Source organism: Lytechinus pictus, chromosome 5, assembly GCF_037042905.1.
Source record: "Lytechinus pictus isolate F3 Inbred chromosome 5, Lp3.0, whole genome shotgun sequence".
NCBI lineage: Eukaryota > Metazoa > Echinodermata > Echinoidea > Temnopleuroida > Toxopneustidae > Lytechinus > Lytechinus pictus.
In genome coordinates, this window is record NC_087249.1 from 28,923,605 (window position 1) to 28,943,373 (window position 19,769).

General features: G+C 36.2%; 2 protein-coding genes across 2 annotated transcripts in view; one reads left to right on the forward strand and one right to left on the reverse strand.

Moving 5' to 3' along the window:
* Window positions 1–3,756, forward strand: part of LOC129262155 (recQ-like DNA helicase BLM) — a 28,416-nt gene extending 24,660 nt beyond the window's left edge. The window contains exon 23 of the mRNA XM_054900209.2: window positions 1–3,756. Coding sequence (XP_054756184.2) covers window positions 1–434 — 434 coding nt within the window. The 3' untranslated portion in view covers window positions 435–3,756.
* LOC129262154 (asparagine--tRNA ligase, cytoplasmic-like) overlaps window positions 3,757–19,769 on the reverse strand; it is a 27,121-nt gene continuing 11,108 nt past the window's right edge. The window contains exons 10-20 of the mRNA XM_054900208.2: window positions 19,466–19,522; window positions 17,846–17,886; window positions 16,419–16,455; window positions 15,900–15,977; window positions 15,227–15,348; window positions 14,424–14,559; window positions 13,537–13,650; window positions 11,917–11,964; window positions 10,599–10,682; window positions 8,846–8,977; window positions 3,757–7,575 (exon numbers count right to left, since the gene is read on the reverse strand). Of these exons, the coding sequence (XP_054756183.2) occupies window positions 7,444–7,575; window positions 8,846–8,977; window positions 10,599–10,682; window positions 11,917–11,964; window positions 13,537–13,650; window positions 14,424–14,559; window positions 15,227–15,348; window positions 15,900–15,977; window positions 16,419–16,455; window positions 17,846–17,886; window positions 19,466–19,522 (981 nt within the window). The 3' untranslated portion in view covers window positions 3,757–7,443. The remainder of the gene's footprint in view (window positions 7,576–8,845; window positions 8,978–10,598; window positions 10,683–11,916; window positions 11,965–13,536; window positions 13,651–14,423; window positions 14,560–15,226; window positions 15,349–15,899; window positions 15,978–16,418; window positions 16,456–17,845; window positions 17,887–19,465; window positions 19,523–19,769) is intronic.

Here is a 19,769-nt window from a genome sequence, read left to right on the forward strand (position 1 = left end):
ATGATGACATGATGGAGGATGAAGCTTTCTCATCTACGACTGTAAAAGAATCTCCTTACTTTGACAACGGAGGAAGGGGAGGCCAGTCAGCTTCTAAGACCAAGAGGGACCGCAGTCGAGCCAACCGGAAGCCAAGACCTCCAAAACGCAAGGCAAGTGCCCAGAGCAACGCGAAGGCCAAACGCACCCGGGCTGCCTCCACGGCTGCATCGTCCAGTGGTCAAGGCGTGAGTAGCCCTGGGTGGCTGACGACCGTCCCTGGTGGGGGAGGGGGCAGTGGGATGAGTTCGAAGCCGATGTTATCAAAGTTTAAGTTCAGTGGAGGGAAAGGAAAAGGAACAGGTGGTGGTGGTAGTCTTGGCTTCATGCCGGATCCTAAGATGAAGAAAGCAAGGAGCTTCCTGGGTTCTGGAGGTGGACAGTATATCGGGTGAACGCTCTAAAGTTTGACAGTGCCAGCAGTCACAAGAGGAAATTGTATTTACATGTATGGATATTGTGCAGGTAGAAGTCACAGTCCTAATAGGCTTTGTGCCATTTCCTAAAATGAAGACAGCGAAGGGTTTTCGAAGTACCCAAGTTAGACAGTTTCCTGTTAAAAATTGTTTTGGTATTTGTGATAAAAGAAACAATGAGACTTGAGGTTTCAAATGTGGTTGTTACAGTGAAAGTCTGGTCGATAAGTTTTCATGTCCTAATACTAAAACAATGGGAAAGTCTCATATGGTCAAGAACTGGACACTTCTTTGTATTTTATATACAATCATATTAATAACTACCAGTTTGATTGAAAAATAGAAACATTGCTATATGTTTCTCTGTGACATGTAATGAAACACTTCACATGTTCAAACGAATGTACTGTAGCACGTTCTTACCAACCATTTCTGATGCTCTTTCAGTAAAGTAACAAAGAAGCTGTTGGCATCATCTTTTATTGAGCAGATATTTTTATTAGTCATTTCCTCAGTATTATTTACTTATTTCTCTGTTATGAAAGCGTTATTTTTATGCATGTTTCAAGATTTTTTATTTTATACAGTGGCCAAAACTGATAGCAGTTGAAAAGTGTGGAGAAGTTTGATTGTAAAGATTTATACCAAATTTGATAATTTTGTAAGCTTTATTGTATACCGTTGATGTAATGCGTACATGTTTTCAATACTCTACATGTAAAAAATATATATAATTTTTTTTTTAATTCTTTGTTTGACATAAGATTGGGAATTTTATAACAAAATAATAGTCAGGCATCTAAACCTAATTTTTAGTTGAGCAGGACCTCCTGATGATTGCCAGGAAGAATCTATGAAATATTACAAATTTAAAGGGAAACACAACCTAAGTTTTTCTGAAACAATAACTGAAAATTGTAGAAATACGAATTGGCAAAAATCTATTTTTTGAAGTCTTAAACCAGGATGCATTTTTAATTGGCCGAATAGATAGAAACTGATATCAATATTTGCTCCAATACACAAAATGTCCCAAATGTCTTTAATCACAGGGATTTTTATATCAGGTGCCTGTCTCATAAAACTTGTTACAATAACAAATATACAATATAGGCTACTGAATACTTCTATCTGATTGTGAGAGAAACCTTGCATTTGTTATCATAACAAAGTCTGTATGAAACGGGACCCTGGACCTGAAAGCCATATACAGGTTTAGTTTAATTACTGCCTTGAGAGGTAGGTGTGAAGATATTTGTGATGTCATGTCTCAATCGTCCAGAATCTCCCACTTCCTAGATCAAATTCATTGAAATTTTCACCATTTTATATATATTTGGGGGGCTTTCACACATTCCACACAAATAATTTGATTGCCCTTTAATGACTTTATCTTGAAACCCCCCCCCAAAAAAAAAAAACTATGTTAACATTTTCACTTGTCATTTGGATGAAATACTGCCTTCTGTTTACAAATAAGGAATTACATGAAAATTGGCTGAGCTGTAAACGTATACAGTACTTCATAAATCAGATTCTTGAAACTGCAAAGAAGAAAAATGTATTACCAAAGTGTCGTAAGAAAGTTTGAAACAGGCTGGATTAGGGAATTTTACTTGTTCTAATGAAGTTTAATGAAATGGTTATCAAATTCATTAGTGCGTATAATTCTTATTCATTTTATAGTGCAAGTTAAATTGATATTGATTGTACTGCCAATAATTCATGCACTTTATCATTGATCTTTGATGATCACACTCCACAACTTAAGGCCCATATTTTAAGTATGGTCTAAATCTGTGGAGCCAAATATGTCAGCTCAGTGAACTGCTGTATTTTCTTTTAATTGTAAGTTTATTGTACTCTTAATGGTGAAGATCCTTCCCATGCAGTTTTTATTATTTCAAGTTACAAATGTGCTGATAATTGACTATTTTGTTTTAAAGAGTTTTAATGGCGATTCCGAAAGTATGTAGTCTGACCTACATGTGGGCCCTCTTTATAATCTTGGTAGTTTTAATGTTATCATGGTTTGAGCAGTTTGTGAAGATGAGGTAAATGGAAAGAAATGGGGTTGGTTGTATTCTGTGGAATTTCTTAGGCTAACTCGCTGTTCGAATACTGACCAGAGGATATGAACAATATGTAGGATAACAAACTTTATCAGACCTGGAACCAAAAAGCAATATTTTATTATATCAACAAGTCAATCTAAAATTGCATTTGTTCACAAGCAGGTACTAGGTTTGAAGACCGATATTTTCCTACTTTTTGTTTTGAGCGTTTCATCGAAATGGAAATGATGCTATAAAAATCCTACGTATTATTATTTTAAGATAAACTTTGTGCAAATCAAGGCCACCGCACACCTTACGACTGGTCTGCGACAAAGTAAAACGTAATGAAATTTAATCTAATACTGAGACATGGAATATCTTACCGTGTAAAGTTCTTAAGTTAAAATTTGTGACTAGACTGCTACAATCCTTATACTAAAATGAAGTGAATACTAATTCATAATGATGTCATACGATTTGAAACCAATTTGGCCTTTACTCCAAAAATAAATGCTTGCAATCATCCAAAAATTGTTAAATTAGTATTCTTACAGCTAATTTGAACCTCAAATAAAGAGATATTTTCGGAAAAATAGCAAAATGTGATCATGAAGCAGTCGTATTGTGTGCGGTGGCCTTTAAAGTTTTCAATACAGGAGCCTCTTTTCATTCTAAATTTGATGGGCAATTATATTGAAGAGGTTGTGTCTCAGTTGCCGTGTATTTTAAATCATTGACAGATGTTTGATCCCTTCTTGGTCCACTGCCCTTCTTTCAGCTAAGTGATAAAAATATGCTTCTAAAGTAAAGCATGCACTGCTATTTAGAACAATACTGCCAGCACATGTTAGGGGGTACTATTTGCAGGGTATGAATTATTCAAATACAAAATTAGTGACATCAATGAAGTATTTTTCTTCAGATGCACCTTGTCTGAATCAGTAATTGTGCGTGTTTTAATTGCTGTATGTAATGTTTTTTTGTGGGGGGGGGGGGGGGGTTGTACTATGGCTATTCTCCAGGCATGGCCACACAGAATTGTTGTTAGCTTAAGCCCAGTCATATTTTCTGGATTATGAAAACATTTATTTCAATGTGTAAATAATGAATTGTAACATAAGGCATCGCTGCCACATTACTGATTGTAACAGGGCCTCTCTTAGCGTTATCAACGTTTCTGTGCGGTCAGTACAGGTTGTTTGAAATTATGGAATTTAATAAAATACAAAAGAAACCATTGGGAATTATTGCTGTATCGTGTCACTTTGAGTGTACTTTAATGTTTCCATGCATACACAGCTGTTGTATCTTCATGCATTTATTATTTATGAATAGTATTTCTTAAACTACTACCTTAAAAATAAAAATGGTACAACAGATGTACCAAAGCTTGGTATTGAATAAAAGTTTTTCTTGCCATTTACAGCGATAAAACTTCTCAAACAATGAATTCCAATGGAATGTGTTCTGGGTGTGCGTTTCATTTATACTAATGATTGAATTTCATTTAAATGCTAGTAATTATTGAACTTATGAGAAGGGGTAATGTTAGGCATAACAATTTGACATGTCTGGACTATACTATAACAAGCCAAATGTATGTCTCATCCACAGCTGAAGTTGAGTATATATTTTTTTTTGTCTAAACATTTTGGTTGTCTCACTGACTTGGGCAAGATGTATTGAATCACCCATGTGTTGTACAGATATCCAGATCTGGAAAATGAATTGAAATCATAATAACACTTCAGGCTCACATTTGGGCACTTATATAATTGAGGCTTACATGTAAATCATTTGCCCATTAATTGGGGGTGACACAACATTGGCTCCAGGAATTATTTCATTGAGGGTCAGGGTAGCAATAGGGCTTTATGTTAGTTTTAGGATTAGGTATAGTGTTAAATCCAGGGTTGAAGTTGGCCATTTCATTAGTGTGGAATTTAGAGGGGAGCAAATGTCATGGAACCTGATATGGGAGTACACACAGTTAATTATTTTTAATCCAGCATTATCTTTGATTAATGCCTCTACCCCTTATCAAAAATATATAACCATACCCCTATCTCTAAATCAAACTGAATGCATTGCATAACTGAAGTACAAACAACATTGTGTAAAATAATTAAGAAATAACTAGTCCAACAAGTGGAATGCCTCTGGCCGTCTCACCTGCATCACGCGATTCAATATAGCAGCAGTGCTGATTTTGAAAACTACTATAACTCGCACAAGATGTTCAGTGATACTTGGTTACTCTTATTTCCACGTTTTATGAACTAGACCAATACACTTATAGAGATATGATGGCAATTCAACAAATACCCCCAACGTGGCCAAAGTTCTTTGACCTTACATGACCTTTGACCTTGATCATGTGACCTGATACTCGCACAGGATGTTCAGTGATACTTGATTACTATTATGTCCAAGTTTTATGAACTAGACCAACACACTTTCAAATTTATGGCTGTAATTCAACAAATACCCCAATTTGGCCAAAGTTCATTGACCCTAAATGACCTTTGACCTTGATCATGTGACCTGAAACTTGCACAGGATGTTCAGTAATACTTGATTACTATTATGTCCAAGTTTCATGAATCAGATCCATAAACTTTCAAAGTTATGATGGTAATTCAACAGATACCCCCAATTCGGCCAAAGTTCATTGACCCTAAATGACCTTTGACCTTGGTCATGTGATGTGAAACTCATGCAGGATGTTCAGTGATACTTGATTAACCTTATGTATAAGTTTCATGAACTAGGTCCATATATTTTCTAAGTTATAATGACATTTCAAAAACTTAACCTTAGGTTAAGATTTTGATGTTGATTCCCCCAACATGGTCTAAGTTCATTGACCCTAAATGACCTTTGACCTTGGTCATGTGACATGAAACTCAGGCAGGATGTTCAGTAATACTTGATTAACCTTATGGCCTAGTTTCATGAGCTAGGTCCATATACTTTCTAAGTTATGCTGTCATTTCAAAAACTTAACCTCAGGTTAAGATTTGGTGTTGACGTCGCCGTCGCCGTCGGAAAAGCGGCGCCTATAGTCTCACTCTGCTATGCAGGTGAGACAAAAATGAATATGGTCCAGTGAACTTATGCTGAAGCAGGCATATTACAACAAAAGCTTCTTATTGCAAGGAATACATATAAATCTTTCAAAGTACTTCAAAAAAGATAATCCCTTGGAAATAGAATACATTACCAGACCAATAAACAAATATGATAAATTAAGATGCAATTGTTGAATAGCTTATTGTCCAAACAACATAGTGGCAGAAAAAAAAGAAACCTTATAAAAATAGTTCAAAATCCATTTTTTCTTTCACAGACTGCTAATTACATGGTTAGCAAACAAATCCTGTAAATTAATATATGGTTTTCACTTGGTATAATTGAAGCTTCGATTAAATTCCCAAAATACACATTTTGATTATAAGAAATCACTGATATCACATTTGCATGCAACTAATCATTGGATGCCACCAAACCTTTGTCATATATTCTTGTTATTCATTTTCTTAACAACCATCTTAAAATCATTTGATCTTTCATGATACTTTTATCACCTAGCATGCTCCTGAACAAGAGATAATTAACTTACGCTACCACTACAGCTAACACCTACTCAGTAACCTACATGTACAATAGAAATATATAGGTAGTAGACAAGTTCAAGGTACTGCCCTACTGATTCAGATTGGTGGCATGACACATGCTCCTGTGACATTTGCTCCTGTCTTAGTATCTCAGAGGGAAAAGGGTTGGAGTTAGGATAGTAATTACATTTTTGGTTCAAAATAATGTAAGATAAGGATTAGAATTTATTTAGGTTTGGCTAACGTGCAGTTTTTCCATCGGAGCAATTGTCGTCGGAGCAAATGTCATGGAACCTACAGATTACTTTCTCATACACCTACATACAATTCCACTTGTGTGGGAAAACAAGCAACATTCACTCTCAAGACCATGTCATGATATGTTCTCAAATGTCTGTCCCCATTCCTGACTTATGATGAAAACTTGCATTTTGTTAAGGCACCTTCGGGTAATAAAGGTAAGGATTTGGACCGTGATCCAGAGATGACTTCCCCTTTTGTATGTATGACACTAATGTCATATTTTCTTTATTCTTCAGGACTGACACGAAGGGCAGTGACCTTGAACTTGCCTTCATATAATTTGAATGAAAGTAAAAGCAAAGTAAAGTCAAGTAGAAGAATATAATAACAAGATGTGAAGCCTTTGTGCAAAGATTACGATTGTAGGAGATATTGGAAACAAATGTTTCATCAGGATCCAGTAAGACGAAGCAATTGATTGCACATAATAATCAATGCAATTAATCATGAACTTCAGCCCTTAAATTGAGTGCTCAGCTTTGTGTTGCAAGCTCCTGCTCCATTGTGTGTGAGGAGACAAATATTATAAGAAACAGATGAGGAATAATTGTTTCACCGAGACCACTGCCTTGTGTAAATCCATGTATGCCAGGATCCAATTTACCAACCCTGAAGAAATCAAGGAGTTTACACTAGAGAGATGTTTCTTCCATTAACATTTCTTACCAGAGCCATTCATTAGGAGTTTGACAAACCTAGTTTAAGTAAGAGTGCATTCATTGTGCGAGTTTGCATAATGAATACTACATACAGTCATGTGCAGCCATGCCATGGGGTCTGTGAAAAAATCCCTTAGTACATAAACCGATAGAGGGAACTATATGAGGCTCTTGAAATAACCAATAGTTTCTGATGACTACACTTCTTCCGACTCAAATTGGTTACAATATGACAAAAGTTGCCTTGAAAGAACAAAAGAACATGCAACACATTGTGACAAAATGAAACTTGGGTTGGTCAAACTCTGAATGAATGGCGCTGTCTCGATTCCACACTATGTGATGTCGCCCTCTATGGTGTACATCTCTCTACAAAGCGAGGATAGAGGGTAACATCTCTGATGTGATGTCGGTTCATCAGCCAGGTCAGGAATCGCTCTAGTCCCAGACCGTAACCTCCATGAGGACAGCTCCCAAACTTTCTCTGTGAAATGAGAGTTTTTAAATTTATTATGGAAAATAAATTTCAGTAGCAGGAGATGCTGGCTTTAATCCAAATGTGAAACTCTTACTGCAAGCACAAGTTTTTGTCAGTCAAGATAGGGTCTACACTTAAACATAGAGTATGAAATTCCTCGTATTGTGCACAGTTGATACAGAAACTACCATCAAGATAATCAATTTTTTTCAAATCATATCACTAATTATCAATAGGAAATCCTTGATCATTCAGAGTACTGCTACCATCTCCCGTCCAATCTCCACAAGTACCAAAGATGAATAATTACTACTAAACTAAGAACACTGGAGTTAAATGATGTTTATCCTTGTCCAGAATAGTATGGAGAAGAGCTGATGCCCATTCATTTGCCCTAACAAAGTTTGATAATTGTTCTCACACACTCGTAATCTCTGATGATTATGAACCTACAGAGAAACCAAAGCTAGAAAAATTACGGCAATATACAGACCTGCCAACCAGTACGTTTTAGCCGTATTTAGTACGTTTTTGCAATCTTTTTTTTTTTTTTTTTACTAAATCGTAATTCATTGAGAAAAATAATCTCTATATGTCTCTATTTCATAAAACGTACACAAATGTGGTTATTAGATCAATGTAATTTCAGGTAACTTGTTTTTTTTTTCAATCATTTTGTTAAAACCAGGGTGACGATATACACATGTTTTAATGTTTTTTTTTACATCTGCAAGAGCAGTGCGCATTTTAGCTTGCATGCAGCTTGAGCGCCGCGATGAGCGAGTGCGCTAAGCATTTTATTATGAAATACACTTTTTTGGGGAAAAATACATTTTTTTAAATCACAGAATACAGTTGTTCATTCCCAGAGGTTGGCAGGTCTGAATATAGGTGAATCCGCCCAAGTTGATCTTGTCGGACCACAGAAATCCGTTTTGACTTCAGCAAAAGTGACTTAGAGGATGAAAATAGCATGTGTTTGCATATTCTGGGTCGTGTTTCATAAAGACGTGTCATAACAATTACAAGATTACTATCAGCCAATCAAGTTGAATAATTTCTGTAGCTTTAAACGGCTATTGCAACTTTGTTAGTATAACAAGTTTTATGAAACCGGCCCCTAGTCTGAAAACAAGTTTTGACTTGGGCAATTACATGACTGATAGAAGCTAAGCATAGCACAGAATAGCATAGTCTAGTGTATTTCCAATAGATGTTTACCTGATCATGATGTAGAATCTATTCATTTCTGGGGGTGGGGGTAGTAAATGTTTACCTGATCAGTATACCAGTAGTATGGTGTGGGGTCAATACCCTCACGTTCATATCCTGACATCAGCTCTTCATAGTTCCATGTTCTCATTGAGCCTCCTACAATCTCACCAACATTGGGAATCAACACATCGACCTACAGGAAATCAGACAGAAAATAATGATAATAACAAAAACAACAATCATAATAATAATTATTATTATTAACCGTATCAGACATCTGAGCAAGGCAAATTTATTACATTACTGCCTGCTTAAGACTGGGATCAAGTTGTCGGTCAATAAATTTTAATTTGTTTAACCACGGACAAATTTATTGCCCGCTCAGGAAAGTCAATGAGAAAATGCGTGGAAATGTAGCGGGCAATAAGGCAGAGCTAACATCCGGGTATTCTACGCGCTTTTGTACGCGGCCTTGGACCGCGCAGTGATATACGTCACAATGCTAATCAAGTTGAGATAACGCTGGATCCCTAGGCCACGGACGCGTCATGTCAATTATGTCTCAATGGTAAAGTTCAGAGGCCCAGTCTGCTCAACATGACAAAATCGATTCCCATTCTTAAACTCTAAAATATCTAAATTTTAACGATTTTTGCTCTAGATGTCTGATTTGGTTAATAATAGCAATATCGACTGGCCTGGGGGCGAAAGGACATATATCACCCTCACTAAATTGATATCACCCTCGTCTACGACTCGGGCGATATAAATCTAGTTTGGGCGATATATGTCGTATCGCCCCGAGGCCAGTCAATATTGCTTTAATATGAAGAGTAATAAAGGGCAGTTTGACCCTCAATCCTATGCGATTATATCTCTATAAGGCAAATGAGATGGTTTTCAACACTGATATAAATTTAACATATAAAAATAAGTAGTTCTCTACTATGTGTAACTGTTACAGTGTATAGCGCGACTAAACTCCCCCCCCCCCCCCCAAAAAAAAAAATAAATAAATGAAAGCTTTCCAGTGATATATGAACACTAGCACATCAATGATGTGGAGCTCATCCGGCATCTCGCAACAAAGTTCAACACAATTTTTAATTTCAGCCCAGTTGACACTGTAGTGAATTATATTGGTGACATGAATTGAGGAAACAGAATTTAAATTGGTGAACCTCATGAGGCTCTCAGATGGAAAAAAAAAAAATCAAAATCAGTCTACAAAGAAATAAGAAGCCATTGTTATACTGACTGTAGGCTCAAAGATGATAGATGGCGCTGTCCTATTGAGGCCTAGCGCTAAGCTATAGCTAGCGAGACGTGTTGTTTTTTTCCCCGGGAAATAAAAAAAGAATGTGATGAAATGTTTGCACTGCGCCCTGATTTACTGGAAAATGATCCTGTCTAAGTTCTTTTGGGTGATTTGGGTGAGATATTTTCATGAAAAATAATGTGGTTGTAGGTAGACTATATTGGAAAATATATGTGATCAAAATGAGTTTGCGTAGGATTGAGTTTAGATTGAAATCTTATTTTCCCCACGTACTAGATTGAATTGAAAGAAAAAAAATCTCGGCAAGTGTGCGTCTGGATAATAGAGAGATCCGGTTAAGGGGAGGCTGGATAAAAGAGGTTGGACTGTATAGCTATGTTCATATTGACATGATGTGCTATTGCATTTGCCTGCGAAAACCACGCTTCCATCGTGGAGAAAAATCTACGCCATGAAGAGAATTACCGACTTTGTAAACATTGTCCAAAAATATTTTTTTTGCAGTGATTTGCAAAAATACAAAGCTGAAACTCACCGATTCTGTAAGGCGATTGTCCTCAGGGCATCTTGGCATGTAGAAGGATTTGATTGCAGCTGGGAATCGGCACAACAGGATTGGCTGAACACAAGAAACACGAGAACGAATATTATGGACAATCAAAATTCAACTTTAGATATAAAGGTCTAAATAGCAGATATCAAATTTTCATGAAGTGAAGCAAACCACCACTCTTTGGCATGAAAATTTTCCAACTACAATTAACATGTACTACATATGAGCTGGTACAAATTGACTTAAGGCCACCGCACACCTTACGACTGGTCTGCGACCCGATTTCAGAATAAAATGTAATAGAATTTGATGCTAATATTGAGACTTGGAATATCTTACTGTGTAATGTTCTAAATCATCGTACGAATACCTATGATAAAATTTGTGACTATGCTATCATCCTTCTTAGAATAAAAGCGAATTTAATATCTAGTCGTAATGACGTCATAGCAGTCGTACGATTGGCTACGATTTGAAACTAATTTGGACTTTACTCCAAAATAAGGACTTGCAATCTTTCAAAATTGTTATAATATTATTATTTCAATTAATTTTAACCTCAAATAAAATGATATGTTCCATTCACATCTTCAGAAAATGAGCAAAATGCGATTTGTTCCAAAATCGGGTCGCAGACCAGTCGTAAGGTGTGCGGTCGCCTTTACATGTAGATACATGTACATAATATACATTTGACAGTATTATAATGCCATTCATTACATCATATTCCCACCCTTTCAGATTTTATTGCATCTTGTGATGGATGGGATGCCCCTATCAAACACCAGAAGCGAATAGATTGCACATTTAAATGTCCCCTTATTGCGATTATTTGATTGCTATGGACTGGAAAAAGAACTCTAAATGGTGGTGTGATGTATCATAAATGTTTAGAACCAGGGCCTATTTATACCAATTTCAACTGGGCTAGTTAGAAATGTGGGGTGCAGTTTTCTTCATTACAGAATACCTACATATAGTCATGCAAATGCTAACATACAAAAAAGAAAACGGGATGATGATGGCATGCCTGAGTACTAAATTGCCTAAAACTGTTATTGCATTTCATTTCTAGTGATGTTTCTTACAAGATGAGTGCACACACAATCAAATTTGGACAAAAGAAATAATACGAGTAACATAATGACATGCAAAATTTATTTTTGGTTAAGGTCTGAATTTACATCATATAATTCTTTAAACAAGTAATTTATTGGCCCTAAATATGACCCATGCAAGATCTATCACATTGTCTTATCAATTATTCTTTGATTTGATAGACGAGGATCTTAGTGATTACCTCATTGATTTGGTCAGTCATCTTCCTCTCGGGTGCTTCTGGAATATCCTGGAATGAGAATTATTGGTTTAAGAATAATTAAAACCATGAATTCATGTGAGGTAGAATATATCTCTTAATGGAAGTTCTTACAGTAAACACCATGTATGTAGTCCTGAAAAGGACCGTTTGTTATTCTTTCTTGATTGTATGTAAACTCTGAAAAGAAATGTTAACGACGTTTTGACCAGCATGTTCTGGTCCTCATTAGGAATGATGATCCACTTGAAAACTCAGGTATATATCCAGGTCGGTTATAAAGAAGCAATTAAGGTTGAGCCAATAGGAAAGCAGGAATGAATAGGTAATTAAGGATAAACCAATAGGAAAGCAGGAGGATAGTGATTGGTCAGTAGGTAATTGGTAAATAATTGGTGCTAATCCCGGATTAAGCTTATATTGTGTAGCAGTCGTTACATAATACCTCTAATTGTGTGGGAGTTGGATGAGATTAGGCATCTATTGATTGGTGGTTTTGTTTAGCAGTGGGTTCCAAATATTGTTGATGAGTAGGCTGCTGTCTTGTTGTACTGTGTCATGTTGGGTGATTTCTATGGCCTCTCTTGTTTAAGAGAATTCACTGACCATTTCTAAAATCATCTCCATATTACCAATCAAAACATGTTTATGTTCAGCAACATTTCCATGTCCCATAGAAGTTGTTCATGTTATAATTCATCAAATAATGATAATAATATGCAACATTTATGTAGCGCTTAAAGGGATGGTCCGGGCTGAAAGTATTTATTGCTAAATAGATAGAGTAGAATTCACTGAGCAAAATGCAGAAAATTTCATCAAAATCGGATAACAAATGACAAAGTTATTAAATTTTAAGGTTGAGCAATATTTTGTGAAAACAGTCGTCATGAATATTCATTAGGTGGGCTGATGATGTCACATCCCCACTTGTTCTTTTGTATTTTATTATATGAAATTAGGTTTATTCAAATTTTTTCCTCCAAGAACTAGAAAAATTGGATTGACAACTGATTTAGTGCATTAGATATTCATTGCTGCAACTTATTTCATGATAAGGGAGACATATTATTCACTTAAGTATGAAATAATGAAAAAAAATTATGATTTTATGTAATAACATAAGAAAACGGAAAGTGGGGATGTGACATCATCAGCCCACCTAATGAATATTCATGACGACTGTTTTCACAAAATATTGCTAAACTTTAAACTTCAATAACTTTATTTGTTATCCGATTTTGATGAAATTTTCGGCATTTTGCTCAGTGAATTCTACTCTATGTATTAAGATATAAATATATTCAGCCCGGACCATCCCTTTAATACAACGTTCTACACACTGCAGATCACAACCCAGCTTTAACATGGCTAAACTGATTACATCTATGTTCATTCAAGGGATTCCTTCCTCATGGGCACTCATCTACTACTCCTGCCTGGGTGCAGAGTGACAAACGTATATAAATGCATTACTATCAATAGCAGGGTGTTGGAATTTGAATCCCGACCTTCTGAGTCTTGAGATTCATTCACTGATCTTCAACGCCTCTACATGTCAATTTCTTTCACAACGAGGGAGCCCTAGCAAGTCTGACTTACCTCTCCGAACTCATAGAATGTACCATCATCCTTCCTGATGTCATGCTCTTTGAGATACTCAATAGCATCGGAGTAGTTCATCCTCTTGAATGGCCTCTTGGGGGGCTTGAAATCCTATTAAAAAAGTTTAAAGATAACATTCAGTGTCTGGTTGTCAGTTTGTATAATCACAGAAATTGGCTATTTATAATCATTTAAAAACTAGAGAAGGATGATAAATAACACAATCGCCAAAGTGATAGCAATTGACTCAATTCTTCTGAAGGTCATATGCACTGCACATTGATAATCGTATGGGATTACATGTTCATCCACATTGCTGGCCAGACAGTTTCAGCGATTATTTGTTAAACTTTTAATGTGAGGTCACTGGGAGGACAATTCTTTATAGTGCATTATTTTTACATAATATTCTTCTTGAATATCATGAAAAGAATTTGAGAGCACAGTGGTCATTTTCATTTTTACCATAACTTTCCTTCATCTCTAAAAATAATGTTTAGGTCTAATGTGGTTTTTGAATTGTGAAAGAAAGTGATTGGGAAAAGTCACCTCTAAGAATTGGTGTATGCTATGAATTCTGACAATAATCTTTGCTCTTACCACATGTGATTCATTTCTTCCTTTCCTTCTTTAAAGGGGGAGGGGGAGGAGTCATTTAACCTTTAAAACTCTGATAAAAGGATTTAGACTGTTCTGGGGGTGCAAGGCATAGGTCAACAAGTCTAACTAAACTGCATTTTCACATTTCCAGGAAATCTACAAAATTGTTTAGTCACTAATTTGTGTTTTCTCCTTCCAGTGTGAATGTTGCTTCAAGGTGCAGAAGACAATCCAAGCTTTTCTGCTCCACAGGAAGGGGGGGGGGGGGGTGGCGGTATACTCACCGGGTGAAATTCCATAATGAGATTACCAACAGGAGAGGCAAGGGCCCTATCAACTACATCACACACCAAATCCTCCAGCTTATCCAGTAGGTCATTGAATGTGATGAATGGACACTCAGCTTCAACGTGAGTATATCTGAGAAGAATTATGAAATAAAATCAATTTATTGATGTCAATCCATGAATATGGATTATTATTAACAACTAGAATAAATTACGAGATAAACTGTAAGAGGGTTGTGACATTAAAGAAGATCTTACCATTAGGATAACAATAACCTTGTCCCAAAGGCAATTTTCAATTCTCGCAAACCTAAGTCCTTGTTCAGATTACAAGCCTCTCTCAAGTACAAGTAATGCTGTGTGAGTAGAAGGGTCAAACATTCAGATTTGCAAAACATTTTGTACAAGATTATCATATACTGGAAAAAGATAAAATCTCGAGTGTCCCAGTCAGTTTCACTCATCAGGCCTTAAAAGGAGCCAGAGCATGTTAATACCCCATATATTATTACTTGTCTAGAGCAACATATCCAATCATATTCATATTACTGAAGTATGACATAACTGGCTTTCCATAAGATATTTTGATTTGAATAAATTACATCAATAAATGTACGGTGTAGGAAAAAAAAATGCAAGTATCTAAGGTCAAATCGCAACCGAAATCCAACCAAAGCCTAAGAACACCTAAAATTCCCATAGGACTCTATGTAAACTGTAATAAAATGTAGCAAATTTGGGCGGATGAACAAAAAAAAGCCCTGGAAGAAAGAATGCCCTGATTTGACGCAATAACTTACTCAGCTAGATGTCTACGTGTCCTTGACTGCTCAGCTCGGTAAGACTGTGCTATGCAGAAGACATCTCCCATGGAAGGTAGAGCCGTCTCGAGATAGAGCTGAGACGACTGGGTCAAGAAGGCCTGCATTGGATGAGGAAAAGATAAGAATGAATAACAGGAACAAAGTAAAACTCTCACATGTTAATGATAATAGTTACATTTATATAGTGCTTCATAATCTGTGCTTCTAAGCGCTTTACAATGAAATCATAGGATCTATCACTGTTCCACACATAAATTGCACTATCTCCTCTCCTTGGGAGTATCCTGGCAAGGCAACCATTATTTTTCATCTTGGGTCATCGTGGACCATTTATGCCAAATGTGGTGTGTGGTTTTTTTTGGTGCACACACATGTCAATCTAATCATTATGAAGCTCACATCCTCCAGGACCATTTAACACCTGGGTGGAGAGTGACAAACATGGATGTGTCTTGCCAAAGGACATAAGTAGCGGGTGGGATCTGAACCCTCGACCCTGGTTTAAAAGTCAAGTGTCTAAGCCACTACAACACAACACCTCCACATAATCCAAAGAAATGTCCTTGAACCTATTTTTCTGTTGAAGAGAACAATTCACATATAAACAGAGAAAATCACTTCACTAACATAACACGGCCAATAGTCTTACCTCGTGTCCAAAGAAACCCAGTTTGAATAATGTTGAACCTCCTTCTACTTGGGTTTCTACAATTGTTGGAGGGGTAAGCTACAAATACAAACAAACAAGTCAACGATTATATAAAACGGAATGTTAGCTGCTATTTGAACTAAAGTAACGCCAGATGCATTTATTTTGAGTTATATAAAGTCTTGGTGAATATTATTTTGTGACATTCAAATGATCTTTAATGGTTAATAATCCCAACTACAATTGACATACAACTCTGCTAAGAAAACTTGAAATACTCTTAAAACCGACAATTTATGAATAGTACAATTCCTCTACAAATCAAACTTACAATACTCTTTTAAGCTGACAGATGATGAGGAGGCAATCATTCTAACAATAAACTGTTGATATTTTGAAACGCAAAACTTAGGATCACTTCTGTATCATAAACATCACAGATTTTCATTTTTCAATCTGGCTCATCATGGTGCATAAATCAATGTTCTTGGTTTGGAATACTCTGGCTCTAAATCTTACCTCATCATAACCCCGGTTGAAGAAATGGTCTCTAAAACTGTTTTTAGAAAGAAATTGAGAAAAACAAAAAGAATTTTAATCAAGGCACAAGACACTAACAGTAACACAAAAAATATTCTATGGCACATTAGTGCAGGGGTCCCACAATAAGGCAATTATGCGTCTTTCACATCATCTCTTCCACAATGTTTCATCTATGATGAAATGAGAGGACGATCAAAGAAAAGATGCTTGCAGCAGGATTCCTGCAAGAAACATGCAGATTAAACTTTCGGTAAGATGAAATGAGATGGAATTTACACATTTTCAAACACTTTAATTCTCAGCTCATCTGTAAATTATCTTGATTTTGTTTCATTGAACAACAAACATTGATTTGTAATTTTGCTTGTTACTATTAAAACCTAACTCTAATACATTAAAATCTTTAACAATGTCATATATTATATTCCGCATACTAAGAATCTTACTATAGGATTGGTCAATAGTCGATCATGTGATAAAGGGTAGTTCCCCCATCAATCATCAGTTGCAGTGATCGAAATTTTGTGCTTGGCTGATCTTTTCAGCCCATAGGGTCATAATGCATTATAAATTAGTCTGAGTACTCGCGAAATGAATAGGTCATTGCCCACAAATTTTTTGTTTCACCATTCTCCATCACATGCCATGGAGATCACACAAAATCTACATGCGTGTGCATACTCAGTGTATAAGCAGTGCAGTGAACATACCCGCTGGCAGTAAAACTTTGCGCCCCTTGATTGTTAAGATTTTTTTTATTGCAAAGAAAACCTTGAATTCTTAAAATCAAACTTCCTTCTCGCAGAGATGTATAATAGTTTCTTTGTTTATGGTGGTTCCCGATGTGGAATATTAGCCATACCACCTCTTGATTTCAGGTGACGAGGCAAACTATCACTTCAGCAAGCTGGGTGTACTCACTATCTTTCCTCAGCTTCGCTTCGGTAAGGTAGCTACAACCAGCTTGCCTCGTGATAGTTTGCCCATCACATTCACCAATGGTGATTATTTGCTTTCTATCTAGTAAATAGTTGAGAGAGAGAGAGGAAAAGGCTCTTTCAATTGATTGACAGGTTGTAGCTTACACAGGACATGCTTGCCTGTAATCTACACAGGAAGGAATGTAATATACACCTGCACCTGTGTAATATACCCTGACAGGTATGCTGGACAATAGCAACCTTGTAGATTACAGGAGGTAGGAAATCTACAAGAAATAACTGAGAAGTTGATTTCATGCTGGAGCTGTAAACAAGGAGGAATGTAATTGACATAAGTTAGTGACCTCAGTGATTTTGTTAAATTACAGTTTAGCAAATTAAACCTCACATTCAAACAGACTGGCTATTACATTAAAAGAGACATTCTGGTGTAAATATTTAATGGTGCGCGGTCTTACTTACCATTGTGTAACAGTTGACCGAACACGCATGATCTTGGAAAGCTGGATAAAAAGTACATGAAAAAAATACTAGTTAACCAAAACTGCGTAAATTTCAACTTTTAAATTTGATAGTTTTAATGCAAAATGGATTTCTTCTTCTCTTCGCACCCTAACTTTGAATGGATTTCCAAGGTTGAAAATATGATTTGAATATTAGAGTAAAATCAAACACGCAAAACGCTAACAATGTCAGTGATATCAGACGAAAAAATTAGAAAATTAGATATGAAAAAATATGAGCATATTAATTACATGTATATTATAGCAAAATTTCGCAAAACTTGATAATACAAATAAAGCAATAATTAAAGAAAGCAAATATAGCCTACCAATGTAAACCTACTGTACTGTAGGTACTGTACTTACAATTGAATCCTTTACTTATCTAATTAGCATAAATTACATTTCAGTTGAAAACGCAGCCCACTAGCATATCACCTATTCATGCCAGCCGAAAAAAGGCTGACATAAATAGATAATAAACAAGGCCAGCGTACAGCATATACTTTAGTTGGGGGTTATGGTATGTTGTAGAGTCTTGTGTTGTGCATGTTTATTGTTATGTTGATGTTGTTACATCATCATGTAATGACATCATCATCACATGACTAGTCACATGTTCTGTTATATGTGTCACTGTACACTGACCTTGCTTGCTCACTGCCTCCATCTGATTTGCAAGCAAAGCCTGTCTTATATACCCCAGCAAATGATAAACATACTTATTGATGGTTAGTGAAGAAACCGCCACGTAATGGTTTAACTTCCCAAATCTCATGCATAAACATGATGTTTTGACAAAAGACTCTAGTGCTACCATCCAATAGGCAAAGAGGAGGTAATAATCTTTTATCAAGCATTCATGGATACAAATTAGGAATTCATTACATAAGAAGACTTGAATTCATAATGACCAGTTCACCAAAGGTATTCAAATGTTAGGCCTACCATGGTTAATCTGTAATCAAGCTCCCCCAGGTTTTTTTAATTTTCAATGGTTAGTATTCTTCAATTCATAAGGGTCTCACTAGTAAAAGTACTCTCAGCAAATGCAGAATGATAAATATGTGCATCACCCTCAGGAATTTGTCTAATAATGGTGGGACACTAAACCTCAATGAAAATGCATGATTCATGACTGTTGCTAGGTCAGACAATTTTCTGTTTGCGAGATCATTGCACATGTCATGCATACCTTTGAGACAAAGACGATTGCCTGGTTCATGACTGTTGCTAGGTTACACAAAGGTTGTTACTAGGTATGGTGAAGCGAGTTATAGATTAACCCATTGAGCCTAATGCTCAAGATAACTTGAACATGCTATGGATTGTGGAAGTGTGTATCACATTCAATGGGGCTGTGCTTCAGGGGCAGCAGGGGATAAACTGCCCCCTGCCTTCTTCATGTAGTAAAAAAGGAGGTAAGGAGAAAAGAAGAAAAAGGAAGAAGTAAGGAAGGGTTTCCAGATATAGGTCATGTAACACTACCATATACCTGTATAGCCGTTACTTGATTTTTTTAATTTTTTAAATCATGTTATCTTGATCCCACCCCCCTTGTGTTAAGAGTGCGCCTTACCGTTTCTCCTCTCATCATCATATGCCTCTGATCTAACTGTACATCAATATGAGATTCCTGAAGAAAAAGAAAAATAGCCTAAAAGTTATTATTTGAATAATTGAAAAAAATAGAGGCTTCCACAGGGAGGGTGCAGAACAACAATCTTGTTGCGATGGTATATGAAGAGAATATCAATTGGCAAATGTATATACAGAGGTCTCATACATATTCACTGAGCTCAGTAAGAAAATATAATCGCACCGTATATGGTCATAAGAATGTATTGGTGTACCGTATCCGAAAAAGGAATTATTTACACCAT